General features: G+C 48.3%; 1 protein-coding gene across 1 annotated transcript; it reads right to left on the bottom strand.

Annotated features, from left to right (window-relative positions):
* Positions 1–102: 102 nt before the first annotated feature.
* NME9 (NME/NM23 family member 9) lies at positions 103–16277 on the bottom strand. The gene is made up of 10 exons (XM_040636581.1): positions 16245–16277; positions 13408–13465; positions 9757–9860; positions 8572–8643; positions 6776–6892; positions 5439–5514; positions 3046–3128; positions 2654–2746; positions 1545–1699; positions 103–280 (listed from the first exon to the last, which is right to left on the bottom strand). Exons 1-10 carry the CDS (start codon positions 16275–16277, stop codon positions 103–105), a joined length of 969 nt encoding a protein of 322 aa, XP_040492515.1.
* Between the last annotated feature and the right edge of the window lie 1890 nt (positions 16278–18167).

Here is an 18167-nt window from a genome sequence, read left to right as displayed (position 1 = left end):
TGCTACTAAAGTTATATAACGGCCCCTCTCTTTCAAATAGGACCTTATTAGATTGAAGACTCGGTTACCACATAGTTATTATCAACCCCCCCCCCCAGATACTCACGGCAGATTTAATAAAGACCATTGCCTTGATGACTTACCCAGAGAGGCTTCCAGAACTTCGTCTGAAAACTTAAACGTGGGGAAGAGCAATGCCAGTTCTCGGCTGGCGGCGTCTCTGTCCTGGCTTCCGTGGACTGCGTTAAAGGGCATTTCTGTGCCGAACTGAGCGCGGAGACTGCGAACGTTGGCAAAATGCACGGGAAACAATTGTTTCATTTGAAAAGAAACGTTTTGCTCTCTGACAGCATGGGCACCAGCAACCAGTTAGCACCCCGCGTTTCTGTGAAACGGCTTTCTCTCCGTTGGCAACGCCAAGAACAACAGTAGGGATGGTAGCTGACATCTATTCCATCATGATGGTGTTCTGGGCACGTTGCCAGGTACTTCACATACATGATCCCGTTTCACTTGTGCCACAGCCCTGGGAAGGACACTCCGGCATGATTCTCAGTTTAAATATGCATGAGTCATGGTGCAAGCTCGGGAGCTGCCATTTTTGTTGATATCACTACCAGAGACTAGCACCCGGCCGAGAGCTTGGTATAGGTGTGCATCGTTAATTCCTCAGTCACCCCATAAGACAATACTAACATTGCTAGGGCTTTCTTTGTGTCAGGCACTGTTCCAAGTGCTTCATGTACATACACACACACACATACATAGGCACCTTTAATCCTCACATCGATGTCTGAGGCATAGTAATACCCATTTTTCAGATGAAGGAATTGAGGCAAAGAGGGATTAATGGATGGCCCTAAGAAGTGCTCTTAACAACATTCTGTGGCCTCCCAGGATAGGTGTCGTAACCCCATTTTACAGATGAGAGAACCGAGGCTCAGAGAAAGGACTTACTCGAGTATGGGGTAACCTAGGATATGAACCCTGGGCTGTCTTACCAGTCCCACACATGAATGTTCTGGCCCCTACAACTGCAGTTACTTAGTCTCTTGCTCATTTCTTTCCTGGTGGCTAGGGCTCTCTCACTTCAAAGGTAAGACACAGTGGATTTGGCATTGGCGATGCCAGGCTAAATACAGGGCCAAGGCGGCCTAGTGCCGATTGCAGAACTGGGTGCTCAGACTCTAGGGCGCCTCAGAACACCCTGGGTAGGGAGGAGGGTGAAGAGGGTTGAGTCTGCAATGCAGATCCCTAGGCCCCGCCCAGAGTCTCTGACTTGGCAAATTTTGGTGGGGCTCTGCAATCCGTATTTCCTGGATGAGTGTTGCATGTGTGTCTGGGACCATACTATGGAAACCTCTAACTGTGGGATTGGATCAGAGGGTGAAGATAGCAGAGTCTCCTTAAATAGAGAGCAAAGAGGTCAGGGTCTCTCCAAATATATATATATATGGATTCAGGGCTGAATATAGAGTAGGGCTCTTGGCTTCCTTGGATGCAGGTTTTGAGATAAATGAAAAGACCCCAGCTGGTGACATCACCTGTCAGGCTGCTCCCTCCTTGCCACATCAGGGTCACAGGGCCCCATGAGCGTTCGCCAGGCAGCGATCACGTCCTCAGTGCCCTCAGGCCTGGTGAGTATCAGGAGGTGGCTCGGTCCACTGCACATGTGATATACCAGCTTCTCAAATGCCTCCTAGCACAGGGAGAGGAAACAGTGACCCAGGGCAGGGGTCCTGGGGCCTATAGTGGGTCAGCGGGCCCATCCCACCCACAGGAAAAGAGGGGGTGAGTGAGTAGCCTTGACATCGGCCAGCATGCCCATGAGGGCCAAGGGAGGGGGGTGGTAATGACCAGCCACACCCAGAGAACCCAGATAAAGGCAAAGGCAGGAAAATGAGACTTTGAGTTGACTTGTTTGGGGTTGGATGAGAGACTGTAACAAGCTAGGTAGGGACACATGTGGAAATCATGTGGATGCCGGATGACCATGGGGTGCGATGTAGCTAAGACTTATTTTTTGCGATGCCTTGCAACCCTTCCCACTGCTTCAAGTAGCAGTACTCTGATTTTCCTTTGGGGAGCCGCCCTTCCCCATTTCACTTGGCCTAGTCTGGCTGACAACCATGATGCCTCTCCCTCCGCCCCCCAAACACACACACCTCACCTGAGAGGTAGGGCTATGACCAAGCTAGGTCCACTAGGCTTCCATCCCAAGGAGGGGAGTCAGAAGCAGAAGCAAGTGGAAAGTGATGGAATCTGAGTTGTCCAATAGCAGCACCAAGAGTGACTGTTCATGGGATTCTGCACCTAAGATCCCTACAACTGTCTTGGTCCTTCTCCCCAACACCTTCTTGTTCAACAACTTCAACTCTCTTCTTCAGTTCTGGGAGTTATGGAGTATCCTTACAATAAATTCTTTATGTCATTACTGAAGTTAGAATCAAAATCTCTTCCTTGCAACCAAAGAACTTTTTACCTGACACAGGCTATAATCACTATGCTGAGAGCAAATTCATGCCTTCTTGCTGCTCATATTCTTGTTCTTCGTAACACGTTATTGCCAAGCTAACATCAATCTATACGCATAACGTTGGAGAAAGAGAAAGAAACGAGAGTGTGCTGGATGTGTGGAAGCAGATGAGCTGACCTCTCCAGCTTTGTGTTGATAGAAAAGTCGCATTTCTGCCTCGGTCATGGTTCTCTCTTCATTTGCTAAAATGTCAAAACCAGCTTCGTGGATCTGTAAAATATACATATATTGTGAAAGGGTAAATCAAGCCCAAATTCATATTCAAATGTGCTGAAAAGTAAAAGATACTGGGAAAGGTAACACAAAAGCAGCGGAGACCCTCATCCTCAACATATCTGTCCCAAATGGATTTAAAAGATTCTATTGCCTTAACTGGAATTTTGATGGAGCTCCTCAGAAACCTCCTTTTCCCACTAGCACACTGTTGTTCGATGCCCCGCCCCTGCTTTTCCACCAGAGGACACATGAGGGCAGTCTGTCCGGGAAGCGTGGTCTGTGGTCTCTCTTACCTTCATAATAATCTCATCAGTCTTTCCGTGGACCACTGCATCTGGCTTAATGATGGCCAACGTGCAGGTCTTCCCTGATGAAGCTGCAAGAAGTGGAGGACGCTGGCGTCAAACGCTGGGCTCACAGCACCATGAGGTTCTCAGGGGGCCATCTACAGGGACCACGTAGGCTCTGCACACAGCTCCCAGGGCCCCCCCTGCTGGCTCCTGGCTGTGCCCCACACACTTGGACTCTAGTGGAGGCACAGGTCTGGCTGCAGACCTCACCCTCAACCTGGCTACAAGGGACGGAGACAGGCAAGGGACGTGAACCTGGGAGAAGAGGGGTGGGGTGGGGGTGGGAAGGGAGGAAAGGAAGGGAGAGCAGGGAGGAGATCAGAGACAACTAGGAGCAGACCCCAGCAACAACTGAAAGAGTCGGCTTGGAGTTGGGGAGAGCTGGAGCAGAGGAAACACGGGCCTGGCCTCTCTTGTGCCTTCCTGTCTCCTCCCCTGATCCTGAGCCCCTAACTGCTGTCTACTGTGTTCTCCTCTCACTCCATGGGCTCCTTCACCAGTGCTTCTTTTTATGTTTTGTGGCATATGGGCAGTAATGACTGCCCCAGAGCCTGAGTCTGTATGAGTTTTCAGCACCAGCACATTCTACCAAACTGCAATAACCGTCTTCTCTGTCAACACAAATTCTCCTGAGAGAAGACCACATTGGCCAGCTCGTCGTTTGGAGCCAAGGTACCAGTCATAGCTCCCTGAACAGTGTCCTGATGGCTGTGCTTTGGTCAGTGTCCACAGGTCCAGGCAGCTGTGGTGTTGATGGAGGTGGCATGTGGTTGTAGTCCCTGCTCAGGCCTGTAGGGGACCCAGTGTCCAGTCATCAGCCCATCGCTACTATACTCCTGTTTGTATCAGCTTGGCCTTGGTGAGCTTCCTACACTCTCCACAGGCTCTGTATCCCCCCATAGCCTATTTTCTGTTCTCAACCTTTATATCAGTTGCGTGGCAATGAAACATGACAACGTCCGCATTTGAGGAGAGCTTCCTACTCTGAAAATCTCAGAAACGTGTACTGCAAAAATGTGAATCTTTTTAAGCAACAAATCTATCCATTTTTATGTGAGTATTATTTCTAACATCCCATGAACACTTAGACTTTAAGGGACTCTTACAATGAAATCCCGTATACATTGACCCATTAATGAGATCCTTTAGAGGTGCGGGGTGAGAAGAGAAGAGGCCAGATCGGGGCCCAGAGAATTCCAACTTGAAAGGGGAACAAACGAGAACAGGCCAGTGAAGGGGAGGCTGCAGAGAGGCCAGAGATGTAGAAGGAAAATGAGAAAGGTCATGACATCTCAGAAACCAAAAGAGACGAGGGTTTGGAGAAGGAAGACACTGTGGACATCATCCAGGTCCTCCAAGGGAGGCTGTAGGATATGACTGGACACTGTGTGTTGGATTTGGCACCTAGAAGGTCAGTGGTCCCCCATGAGCACCAGGGAGGAGCCAGCACAGAACCAGGTCCGGCAGGGGCAAAGGTGAGGGGTGGCCTAAGGAGTATGGGAGCTCAGGGAGCTTAGGCGTGGAGGAGAGGAAGGCTAAGGGCAAGGGCAGGCTTTTATGTTATTTTCTAGGTGGAGAGACTTGATTTGAGAGGAGATAATGAGGGAGGGAAGAGAAGATCATCCAAAAAAGGAGGTAACATCTGTTTCCTACGGAAGCCTAAACACTGATTTTTTTTCACACTTGAAGGTTTTTTGCTCTCCTGAACTGTGCCTCTTTCCTTGTTAGAGTCCAACTCAAACAGTCCTCATTATCCACACACAAACAGCCTTTCTGCTTCACGCAATAATAAAAATCTTCCTTCTCCTTCCAACTCAGCTCCTGAACTTAATGCTGGTTTCCCCTGGCGTCTCAGTCACTGTCACAAGCCACCTTCCCAACAACGGCCCTTCTAACTTCTGGCTTCCCCACGTCAGGTCAGGTTGCTCTTCTGATAGTTAAGGTTCAGGAAGATCTGTGATGCCCAGGACTCCTGACTTTTGGACCCTTCAGGAAAAGGTAAAAACAAGAAATGAGCTCTTTAGCTCAAATGAAGACCTAGGAAACACCAGCATCATTACGTGAAATTCTACCTTCCTTTTTATTAAGTGGGGCTTTTCCTGATGCGGGTAAGTGCCTCGGAAGTCGTACTTGTTATACTTGAGTGTGATCAGAAAGCTGTGAAAGTGACCTACGATGCCAAGAAAGGGCAGAAGGGAGATTTGACACAGTATGTTTGAAGTCAGGTGATTGGAAACAGAACGCCGCATGGTTAATCTTCCAGAGTCCAGATTGCCCAAATCACTGATTACTCACACGCTTTGCCTTTTCGCCTTGCTTAGTGGTTCCCTACTCACCCACGTCCTCCTCTTCGCCATCGTCCTTGTCATGGGAGAGGCATCCGTCCTCCTCAGACAGAGCCTCATCTCTAATCTAGAGCAACAAATTGGTCATTAGCAGAAAGTAGTTAGCTAATTAAAATTACCACAAAGACCTCCAGACACTGACAGAAGCCAAAAAAAAGCAAAGGCCTGAAATGCAGAGCCATGGAAAGGGGGTCAAGCACATCAGCCTTGGGAACTTTACAAGACCCTTTTTGGAAGCCGGATGACTGTGGGGGTGAGGGTGTTCGAAGACAAGGAAATCCATGCTGACTGTGGGGGTGAGGGTGTTCGAAGACAAGGAAATCCATGCTGACTGGACGGTTTAGATTCGGCCCATTTCCACAAGCGTCAAGTAGAAAACATGACGTAGGGAGTCGGCCAGAAGACGAAGGAAGGAGTGACATACAAGGAGATACTTAGCAACTGGCTCCCCCGAGCAGGTTAGTCGTGAAGACAGACATCATCTCCCCTGGAGGGAGCACAAGCACGTGTGATTTTTGGAGAAAAATAGGATTGATTCTACCCCATTCTATAAAAACAGGGCTTTGCTATTTGGAATCGAATACAAAAACTTGAACAATGCACACTGAACGCTAAGGCTCGTTGGACGGAAGCTCAGAGGAAATGCCTCTCTCTCTCTGAGGTGGTGTCCGTGTTCGATGGCAGCCAAATTTTTGTGAGAAACTTGTAGTCTATTCTGTCATGGAAATAATTTATCAAAATCACAAGCTATGCTGATCCTATTGCTTGTGTGAATGACAGAGCTTAATTTCTAAATTAAACGAGCCCTCGGGGATCACAAGTAAAACTTTCAGGAATGGGAGGCGAGGGCAGGTCACCAGGAGAAAGCTCACCGTGAGGCTGATTTCTACCCACTACTCTGCCCCATAACTTTATTATCATTTCTGAACTCATTGTCAGGGTTCCAGAAATCCCTGTTAAGAATTGAAGTGGGGGATGAACAGGAAATGGATAAAAGAAGTTCAAGTGCTCTGGATGAAGGGGACGACTTTTTAAAAGAAGTTTTTAAAATGCATGTGTGGGGGCGCCTGGGTGGCTCAGTAGGTTAAGCAGCTGCCTTCGGCTCAGGTCACAATCCCAGGGTCCTGGGATCGAGCCCCGCGTCGGGCTCCCTGCTCAGGGGGGAGCCTGCTGCTCCCCCTGCTTGTGCTCTCTGTCAAATAAATAAATAAAATCTTTAACAAAATAAAATGCACGTATGTCCTAGTGGGCACGGCCTCGGCATTTAATGACACTTGCCACTGAGCGCTCCAGGAACATCAGTGGGACAGGAGACACTGCATCCTTACCACTTGCCGCTCACAGCCTTCGGCCAGCACCTTCTTTTCAGCCTCCAGCTGCTCTCGGATGGTTTTCTGCAGCAGCGGGGCGTTAGCTCCCCTCACCACCGCCACCAGTTCTCCACCCTCGAACACAGAACACACACGCTACTCAAACTTCTCGAACTCTTCTCAGATCTTCATCTCTTTCAACAGACAGCGAGTGTCCAAGAGCTTTGCTCAGGCGTGTGCCCAAGGTCGAAGCCTCCATCCACTTCTCTGCCTTCTACCCCATGCCTCTCCTTTCAAAACTCCCTTCAGGGAAACAGGGAGTTAGTTAAGGGAGGAGCGGGGCAGCGAGGATGTGAGTGACTAAGTGTGGCTTAGATGGGGCTCGTCCACTCGACAAACACCTATGGAGCACTTAATCTGCCAAGCACCAGGACAGAGGCAAAGAATATGAACCGTCAACGTGAAAAGCCATAGTTGCCTGCTTCAATGAACGGGAAGTCCCGCGGGAGAGAGGCGATCAGATCAAAGAAACAATTACCATAGAATGAGATCATCACTTTAAGAGAGGAACGTACAGGATGCTTGGCATTACGGGCAAGAATGGATTCCCAGCTCCATCCGGGGCGGTCAGAGGAGACTTCTCAGTGGAGCTGGTGTTTGGGGCGACTGAGTCTCCTGCTTTAAACTTTTCAGCAGTCAGTCTGAGCATTACTCACAGAGGTTCGTGGAGAGTGGGCCCCCCCATTTGCATCCCCGCCCCGCAGGGGCCCCCCAGAGGGTGACGGAGGCTGCTGCCTTGGCACCTGCTCCCATACCCTTGAGTACGATTTATGGCATCATCACTACAGGCTCAGCGAGCAAACCCCTGTGACAGCGATCGCATTTCTGCACCTGTGGTCCACTGTCACTCTGGCTCCTTCCCACTTCTCCATCTATCCTCACCCATGTTTCAGCATCGAACTTCGGTCTTCCATCGAGAATCAACACCCAAACCACGTTTGCCATAAGCTTCCAATTTGTGATACTTGCAGTGCTGAGGGCAGAAGCCCGAAGGTTTCCAAAGTGAACAACCCTGGCCTGGCTGTCAGGAGATATGGGTGGGTAGGCCTCAGTTTCCCCTGACTGTATGAGAAGGAGGCTGCAGTCAGGAGCAGCATATCCGTCGCTTGCCTTCAGGGCCTGGCAGGTGACCTAAGCTAGGAAGCCAGGTGTGAGGCACTGGGCCCTGAGGGCATGGGGCCAGAGCATGGACGTCACACCCAAAGACATCCAAATTACCTTTCAAAACATGGAACTACTTGGCTTTCCTCAATAGTCCCTTTCATTTCTGAATTTCTGTAAACGTATCTTCACATCTTATGATTAAATAAAAATGAACGCGGAGCTTGTGTACCCCAGTAGAGTGTGTGTGCTGAAAGCTTCCCTCCATGGGGCAGAGGACAGAAGTCTGGAAACCCTGTGCTCTGACTGTGAAACATCAGTCAAGACTGCCCATGAGCCAGAAGAAGCAGACACATTTGAGTGACTCCCATTCTTTCCCGTGGACCGCCAGTCAGGAAGGCTGCCGAGCCCAGCGTGACCGTCGGGAGCTGTGTCATCCTGGGCCTCCCCGCCAGGGAGCCGTGCCACTGTCCTAGGCAGGGACCTGCATTACCATGACTTACTATGCCTCTCTTTACCCCAAATAACAGACACAGTCCAGAAGGAAACAAGCCCTCGTTTGGATCAGTGAAGCCTCTCGGTGACGTTCAGTCAGACACCTCTGCCGGAACCCTGATGTTTTGCGATAGTTGTGGTTCTGCAAATGTACTTACTGCATAAAACAGAAAAGTCGGCTCGCACTTCCCTCGGTATTTTTCAAGGACATCAAGACAATCTGCTTCTGCCTAAAGAAAACAAGCTGTCAGGAGGTTCTTGGGGTGCTGGGATGCAGGGGCATGATGGTGGGAGAATCACACAGGACAATACACACAAGACACACACCCCATATGTACATGCACGTGTCCCCCCCCCACATATACCCCATAAACACACACACACACACCCTCATACTCTCTCTACACACACATACCCCATGTGTATATACTCACACCTATCCCCCCACATATCCCTCTTACACACACCCCTCCCCATACACAGACACACTCATACACACACACCCCTCCCTGCACGCACATCCACACTGTGACTGTCCTCCCCAGAGATCACCCTGGCTGGCTCTCATGCCTTTCCCTCTAATATCAGAATAACTCTCCTGTCGACATACTGGTAAAAATTGTTGACAGTGTGCTTTTCTGAAGAATAAACAAGGAGGAAGCAAGGGTTTCTCCTGCTCCCCAGCCAGCTACTGCTCTGACACCCCGCTGCTGCCAGGACTGACAACCACAGGGGGACGGTCCCCACACTGCCCTCCATGTCTGAGAAACCCCGTCCAGGGGCAGGCATTTCCGCCACACACTCTCTCCAGAAGTGTCAGAACTGACTCCCCAGGAAGAAAGGGCAAAGTCCTTGAGAGGTCAGTGTAGGTGTCTTGGCCCCTGTGTTCCGCCCAGGAACCTCTAAGCTGAGCAGCCCATCCAGTGTCTCTCGCACACTTCTCTGGAATTTATTCCCATGTCCATACATTAATCCAATGTATTGGCTAGACGTTCCCCAAGATGGAGGAGAGCATAAAAATCTTGGAACGCTGTGGGTGAGAGTAAGACTTCAGAGTCCCCAGTGTCTGTGAGCCAGAAGGAGCACCCGTGTGGGGCGACACACACCCCTCCCCTGTGCACAGGGTCAAGAGATACCTGAGCTCAGAGTGACTGTCAGGCAGTGGGGGTGGGGTGGAACCTTCATCTCCAGAGAAACTATAAAGCATCACGACTGATGACCCAGAATTCCACAACCGATGCCTTTTCAATGATCTGGAAAAGTCTGTGTGCTTCCTGTTCCCACTTTTCAATTTTTAATTATTTTACAATGTCGTGTGACATTCTGCTGAGAGACAGTCTTACTAGTGCAAAGTGCAGAAGGTCTAGGCCAACCTCGATCCTCATCTTCTGGAAGAGGCTCACCATGGGCTTGCAGGGCCCACACCAGCCTTGATAGACGTCGACAACTGTGTGGAACCAAGAAGCAGGAACATTCAGTGAGGACCAGCACTCACCACGTCAGGGAAATTTATGCCTGCAAACTAACTCCACTCCAGTGCACGTCTGTTTGCAGGGCTATTTAATGGTTCAAGGGATTTATTCTCCCCTTGGAATAGGAGCGAGCATGGAGACACAGCCGCCCCTCATTCTTATGAACTCAGTGTTCTGACTTCTAAACATAATGAAGTAAGTGTGGTAGAAAACAGTTTTCTTTGCATGGATCCTTAACCTGTAGTAATTTTCAGGCTACACTCACGGTCAGGCTGGTACAGAGTAGCCCTCAGTAAATATTTGAATTGTACTAAAATTATCTATTCTAAAAGAGGTCAGGGTAGGCAGCCTGTCAGCACACAATCAACTCTTAGCTGCTTTGATAGTAAATGCAGTTTTGAAATTTTCCCCTGATGGATTAAAAGCCACTTGCTTTGGGTAAAGGAGAGTTTTATTTACTTCATAAAATCAACACTGTTCTCCTGAAAAGTGTACAGGATGGAGACCTAGATGGAAACTTGGATACTTTTTTCTTCGTCGGTCCCAGTCTATGGAGTGTGCCAGGACTGGGCATGAGGGAACCCTCTCGTCTGATCACGCGAGGCCACAGGGCCTGTGAGAAAGTGAAGTAAGCTAAGCCAACACATGTACCAGGTACACGCAGGACGTGCCCGGCCCCATCATCATGACACAGCTGGTGCTAGACTGTGCGAAGTTCAAAGACATGAAGTAACTAACCCAAGGTACAACAACAATAACCAAAAAACCCTTAAATTCTCAAGTGGTGGAACCTAGCTTTGAACCCAGGTCCGTCTGAGTGCGTGCTCTTTCAAGCCCTCTGGGAAAGAAGCAATGCATGGATTCAGGAGTGTTGGTTAGTGGGGCAAAGGCCTGCTTCACAAGGTTATGGGAGAGAGAGCAGGGCTGGAGAGAAAGTGTATCAAGAGTCTGACTGAAAGAGAAGAGGAAGGAAAGAAATGGCAGAGAAAATGAAAAGGTGTGCCTGCACGCGTGCGCGTGCGTGTGTGTGCACGCGTGGGCACACACTTGCATGTGTAAATCGGAATAGACTTGCCTATTTGAAGGCAGATGAAAGTGAACCAGCGGAAGGCAAGACTTCCAAGATGGTGGTTGACTTTGGAAGCAAATGTCTGCTGGCTCTAGAAAGAAGGAAGAGCGTCTCTTCCTTGAGACTGCCCGGTAAGAAGGGGAGGACAAGCCCCTGCTGCCCGCAGCCGACACAATTCCCTGGCAAGCTTCGAGCAGGGCTTGACAGAGTCCCACGCAGCAGATGTCAGTTATGATCACCTGGAGTGCCTGGGACACAGCAAATTCTCCAGAAATGCTGGGGTGGTAGTCTTCTTACTGCCATTAAAGAACTAGAAGTTATGGTTGTTTTTGGTAGTTTTCTTACTGCCGTTAAAGAACTAGAAGTTATGGTTGTTTTTGGTAGTTTTCTTACTGCCGTTAAAGAACTAGAAGTTATGGTTGTTTTTGGTAGTTTTCTTACTGCCGTTAAAGAACTAGAAGTTATGGTTGTTTTGCCCTAGAGCCAAGTTCCAGTTGCACAGATGAGACATGGAGACAAAATAGTTGAGACCTCGCACCATCAAAAAAGCTGTGTAATCCCTCAGGCAGTAGAACGTGGCAAGACTCCCACCCACCATACTGCCGGATCAATGCAAGCAGCATTTATTTAGTGCCCCCTCTGCCCCAGGCCTGGGCAAGTCTGCCAGAGATGGAGATGAAAAAGACAATGCCCGTGTTCAGAATTTAGGGGGAAAGCCATGAGTGCTCCTCCAGACAGAGGCCTCGCCAAGCTGGGTGTGTGCTGGGGGCACGGGGGAGACAGGGTCCCACCCCGAATGCCCAGGCGACTCCCAGAGGTTGTGACTACGCAGAGATTCTGGAAAGATTTCATGCAAGGAGGCTGCTGCTTTGGAGCTGGGCCTGGGAATGAGGGCAACATCTCCAGCTTATGATGGGGTCATGATATTCCAGGGAGCAGGGACAACATGGATAAAAGTGAAGAAGTGGGGAAACTTGTGGCATGTTCAGGAAACAGATCAGAGCTCAGGACACACCTCAGCGAACAGTGGGTGAAGGGGCTGGAAAGATAAACTGAGTCATGGGGGTGGAGAGTGTAGGGGCCTTGAAGGCTGAAGTCACTCGGTGTGGGTGGCACCAGGGAGAGATAAGAGCGGACACAAGCTGGCCAAGCAGGTGTACTTATAGGAAGAAGAACTGAGTGGACAGAGAGAGAGAAAGGGATCCCAGATATGCACAGTCAATGAGGAAGAGAAAGGAACAGTAGGGGCAGGTGTGGCAGGCAGCCTCTAAGATCCCACCGGGGAGTCCTGCTTCCTGGGATGTAACCCCCTGCCCTTGAGTGCACGCCGAACCTAGTGACCAAACAGAGTAGGGCAAAGTGATGGGATGTCACTTTTGAGATTCAGTTACAGAAAGACTTTGACTTGCATATGTCTCTCCCTCCCCGTCTCTCTCCTCTCCTCTGGGGGCAGAACGTTACTGAGTTTTAAGTAGCCTTATGGAGAAACTGATAGCAAGAACTTGATGTCTCTGGCCAATAGCCAGTAGGGCCCGGAGTCCTGCCAACAGCCACATGAATGAAGTTGGAAATGACCTTCTAAGATCTATCAGAGCCACATGACCGAGCTTAGAAGCAGAGTGGACTTTCTTTAGTTGAGCTTTGACATTGCCTGTCTTACTCCTTAACTGCAGCCTGGTGAGAGACCCAAAACCAGAGACACCCCAAACCAGAGGCAAAGCAACACCTAGATTCCAGACCCACAGAAACTGTAGGATAATAAATTCATTTGGGGGGCACCCGGGTGGCTTATTTGCTTAAGTGTCTGCCTTTAGCTCAGGTTATGATCTCCGGGTCCTGGGATCCGGCCCCACATCAGTCTCTCTGCTCAGCAGGGAGTCTGCTTCTCCCTCTAACTCTCCCTCTGTGCTCTCTCTCTCAAATAAATAAATAAAATCTTAAAAAAAATGTTCATTAAAAAAACTACTAAGTAAATTGTTGCAATGGATAACATACAAGAAGATAGGGACAGAGAGGCCCAAGGGACAGTGGCTATGCTGTATCCTAATGACAGTGCAGTCCCTGGTTCCAGCCCCTTGGGATGCCTGGCTCTCCTTCCAGCCCCTGAGTTCCAAGAGATCCCCTTATTCCTTCTGATACATTCCCCTTTATGCCTCAGGTAGTCAGAAGAGGTTTTCATTCCTTCACACCAAACAACCCTTGGGTCCGACAGTCAGCTCTGGAACAAGGGATCCCTGTTACCCAGGAGTACTGACTGCTTTCCTGAACTGAACTTATCAACAGATGTGCAAGCAGTGTATATATACACACACACAAAGAAATGGCTTGGTTCTTCATTTATGAAACTCAGGATTATAGGGAAATGGAGCTCATGGCAGCTTTTCTCTTCATGGTTCAATAGGCCCTTTAGCACTTTTGAAAAGGCTGGATCTAAAAAACTTATCTCAAATTACCAGTTAGTCCTTTGGAACTGAGCATTTCCTCCCAAAGCTCCTGGGTGCTGATGTTAGCCTAAGACCAAAGCAGAACAAAGGCTGTGTTACTGAGGGCAAGGAGGGGGAGAGGATTTGATGTATTTGCTCCAGATACCCTACCTCCCTACCTCCCTACCTCTCACGAACCCCCTTCCCTTCCTCTCTCCCCCGCTTCCCCCCTTTCCTCCCTTCCCTCCTCCTCCTCCCTCCCTCTCTGAAATAGGTACAAATACAGCTCAAGCTGTGTTCTTTCCCCCATCTGCCTTTTTCCTCCCATCTCCTCCTGCCTCCATCCCCACGAATAACCACTAACCTAAGAAAATCTCAGTCATTTTTTAAAATAATTTTTCTTGTTGCTTGTCCCAAAAAAATATATATAAAATTATTTTGTGTCCATAAAATGTACATAAATATCACACTATAGAGATTTTTTGCAGTTTTCTCACTCAAATCCAGTTTTGACATTTATCTAGGTTCATATCTATTTGACGACTGTGAGAGGATTGTTTTGTGGAATGGCCCTCAGTTTGGGTGTTTGATGTTTCCCGATTCCATTCAGGCTGTGCATCTTCGGGTTGGTTGGAATTGGGTGGTTTGGTTGGGGGGTCAGAGAAGCAGAAGAACATTCTCTCGTTGCATCCTATCAGGTAACATGCAATTTCGATCTGCCCGTCACGGTTGAGGTCCGCTTGGATAACTTGATTAAGGTGGCCTGTGAGTCTTCTGCACTGTGAAATTATTCTCCTTCCCCTTGTAGTTAGTAAGTTTTGGTGGGGCTAATCTAAAACTATAAAAATCAAAAGACCATGACAGTGATCACTCCTTCTTAATACAGGTATGCTAAGATCTTTTTTCCTTTAAAAGGGCTGAAAACGTCACATCTGCGAATCTTCTACTGAAGATCTCTTTCTAAAGAAATCATACCTCCACACTTTTTGTTTCTATGAAAAAACAGAAAAAATGGAAGAGTCTTCCTCTTGATGCCTTGAGTGATCTAAGAGAGTTGGACCAACGTTATCCCGGGCTCCCAACGGTAGTCCTGAAGAAGGGGACAGAGGGTTCAGAAGAGTCCCTACCCCCACCCTCTCTCATAACAGTCGCTTCCAGTGGCCCAGCTGTCAGCAGCAGCGCTCTGGGGTACACCCCTGTCATGGGATAAGCCTCACCAGCCGTGGGGCCGGGACTCCGAACGGTTGAAGACTCTCGCGCCTAGGAACGGGGCAGGAGCAGGAGAGCATGGAAAATGTCTGGACTTCACTAAGCCCTACGTTTGGTCAGGAGTGAATGGCGAATATGTGGCACATTCTGGCCAGACAGTCTCTTCATGTCCTGTGATTTCTGTCTCAGTCATAGAAGGAGCCTGAAATAGTTTTACTCAAAGAGAGGAAGGGTTCCTGGGCTGAAAGCCCTGCTTTCAAGGAGCCGATCTGATAGAGAGGCAACGCTCACACAGGTGTCTCCATGCATATCCCTCAGCAAGCAGGAGTACTTACTTGGAGCACACATTGAATTCAGAGCTCTGGGGAATAACATTTTTGTGAAATCACCAAAAAATATTACCCCCAAAGGGGATACGGGGCATAGACAGACGAAGACAAAATCATATGGGACAAAAATCTTACAGCCACACAGACAGCAATCAGTCCAGCAGTCTCGTTGCAACAATTTTGCCGGCTATGTATTATCCTTGCTGTTCGCATAAGGGATATGGAGTCTCAGAGAGGTTGAGGAAATCATTCACAAAGCAGTAAGTGATAGGTCCAGGTGCTTAGAATTTATTTATAGACAGAATGTAGACACATGAAAAGTTTCAAAACTCCAGAGTCCTAGAGCACCAAAGCTGGCAGGCCCTTGGGGATGGTTCACTCATTCTACAGATGGGCAAGCTGTAGCAAGAGAGGTTATGTGATTGATCTCAAGTCTTAAGAGTCGACAAAGAGAAGAGTCAAGAACTGTATCAAGTCTTCAGACTTTCAGTCCAAAGCTCTTCCCACCCTGTCCTAGTACATGCTATCTTTACAATGGCATTGATCTCTCCCTTTTTCAATCATTAGGCTTTGGAAATTTACATGTAAAGTGCTCATGCCACAGAGGACAATGAAAGAGGAATCAGGAGTCTCAAGAGCACTCCACTCTACGCCCATGCTCATGCCTGAGCATGCATCCAGATGGGCTGAACTGACTATGAGACGCTGTAAAAAGGCACTCCTTGTTCGGGACCAGGAATAAAAGCAGATGCTGGCTTACAGAGTCATTAGCTCCAGGTGCAAATGAAGTAAAGCACTCCATACAACGAATGTGTAGTACATAAAACATCAAAACATATTTATTGAATAAGCAAATGATTGCAAAGAGCAGGGGTGGGAGAACGGGGTCTCCAGAGTGAGTGTAGTTACAGATGCATGCCCAAACTCAAAAGAACCGTACGTCATATTCTTGAAGCAAGCTGCATTTATATTTCAACAAAAAATATATCAGTATCGAATTGTATTGGTTCAGATTTTCTTGCATTTTTGGTTTTATTTTAATTCCTGTTTGGGTTATGTTTGCATAAGCACTATAAGCATAAAGCACTTATACCCCATTTTATGTTTGCTTATATTTAAGGGCACAAAAAAATTGTCACTTAGGGGGTCAAGGTAAGTTTGTTGTTGGCGGTTTTTTCGCTTTAAGATGGAAGGGTACAACACTCAAGTTTGAGAACACTGCATGTCCTGCTGGCAAATAATATCACCTTTATACATTGCTTTCCACTGCTCATCAACCCCGACCTGCCCCCAACCAAGTGCTGGAAGCAAGCACCCCTTGAGGCTTACCTGCAGGGCAGTGTCCTTCTTCTTGCTGCCCATGGCTCTGCAAAGAAGACAGAAGCCCTGTTAACTTCGGGCTCGGGCTGTTTCCGACAGCAGCCTGGAGACAAACCAGCAAACCCAGAGCCTCCTTCCGACAAAGCCCCCGTCCCTTTAAAGTAAATACTAAGTAGCAGCAAATAAATGCCCTGATGTAAAATGAACACCCCACGGGGGAAGCGGAGCCTGCCCCCCACAGGTTTGTGGCTCGCTAGCCGGTTTTTGGCAAAGCCCCTTCCTAGCATGGAGTTGGGGAGCCCGGCGATACAGCCCTTCAGGCATCGGAATGCCTGCCCAGGAATTCGGGCAGGAAAAGGCCAACGAACCTTGTTATCCCTATTGTTGCAATGTATTCCTGGGAAACTGAGCCACGGCGATCTCTCGACAGGTATAGGGTCCTCAAAGTGCAGCGAGTTTCCAACCTAGTCTGCAGAGACCCAGCCACGGTCGTCAGGACAACACAGCGCGGTCCTCGTCGTCCAGGTAATAAACATGCGTACACGTAAGCCACGCCCACCGCGGGCCCCGCAGGACGGCGGGAGGGAGTCCCGCCCCCTCGCAAGCGGAATTGTCCTGCAAGGACGCTCTCGTTGGCGGATGCGTTTGTCAGTGTCTGGGGGGTGTGGATCCCCCAAGCAGAGGCACCGTACAGTTCATCCCCAATCCCTGCACACCTCCAGCCCAACCGGAGCCGGTGTGCAGCTTTTCTGTTGTTACTTACTGCGTGCCAGGCAGGAGTGGCTCCAGGTTTTGAGGTATCTGAAGGGATCCCCTTTAACAAAGAATACAAAATTATAAATTCAAAATTATGTATGAAAGTCCAGCAGAGCAAATAGAAAACAGTTACAAACATAGCGTGAGTAGTTTATACCAATTAGAGTGTCAATGGATTAAAAAAAAACAAGACAAGGCCCAACTGGGTGTTGTCTATAAGAAATTCACCTCTTTTTTTTTTAAGTTTATTTAAGTAATCTCTACCTCCAACGTGGGGCTGGAATTCATGACCCCAAGATTAAGAATCGCATGCTCTTCAAACTGAGCCAGGTGCCCCAAGAAATTCACTTTAAATATAAAGACACAGATAAGTTAAAAATAAAGGGGTGGTGGGGCGCCTGGGTGGCTCAGTTGGTTAAGCGTCTGCCTTCAGCTCAGGCCATGATCCCAGGGTCCTGGGATCAAGCCCCACATGGGTTCCTTGCTCAGCGGGGAGTCTGCTTCTCTCTCTCTCCCTCTGCTGCTCCCCCTACTTGTGCTCTCTCTCTGTCAAATAAGTAAATACAATCTTTTAAAAAAATTTTTTTAAGGGGGTGGAGAAAGTTATGCCATGCTAACACTAATCAAAAGAAAGCTGGAGTAGCCATATTAACTTCAAGCAAAGCAGATATCAGAACAAGGAAATTTATCAGGAATAAGGAGAGAGCAATACATAATGTTAAGGGGGTCAGTTCCCCAGGAAGACATAACAATATTTAATGTGTATGCACCTAACAAGAGGTCACCAAAATACATGAGACAAAAATGTATAGAACTGTAAGAAAAAAAAAATAGATGAACCCAAAATTATAACTGTTAACTTCAACACCATTTTTCAGTAATGACTAAATCCAGCAAGGATATAGTTGTACTGAACAAGAACATCAATCAACTTGATGTGACATTTATACAATACTTCATCCAACAACAGCAGAAGACAGATTGTTCTCAAGTTCACATGGAACATTCACCAAGCCAGACCACATTCCAGGTCATACAACAGAACTTAACAAATTTAAGAGAACAGAAATCATACAGAGTCTGTTCTCAGACTACAGTGGAATTAAACTAGAAATCAATACCAGCTGATGAAAGAAATCAAAAGGATTTAAATAAGTGGAGAGCTATTCCATGTTT

The sequence above is a fragment of the Ursus maritimus genome, unplaced genomic scaffold, assembly GCF_017311325.1.
Source record: "Ursus maritimus isolate PB19 unplaced genomic scaffold, ASM1731132v1 scaffold_20, whole genome shotgun sequence".
Lineage (NCBI taxonomy): Eukaryota > Metazoa > Chordata > Mammalia > Carnivora > Ursidae > Ursus > Ursus maritimus.
The sequence above is the reverse complement of the archived record's forward strand: the minus strand, read 5'-3'. Positions and strand labels throughout refer to the sequence as shown.

Excerpts from the sequence above, each read along its gene's own strand:
- NME9 (XM_040636581.1), bottom strand. The coding sequence starts at position 16,277 with ATGGGCAGCAAGAAGAAGGACACTGCCCTGCAG. Across the intron at positions 9,861-13,407 it reads CAGTTCCAAAGGACTAACTG|TTGTCGACGTCTATCAAGGC; the intron begins GTAATTTGAGAT and ends GGTTCCACACAG. Across the intron at positions 2,747-3,045 it reads CTGATGAGATTATTATGAAG|ATCCACGAAGCTGGTTTTGA; the intron begins GTAAGAGAGACC and ends TATATTTTACAG.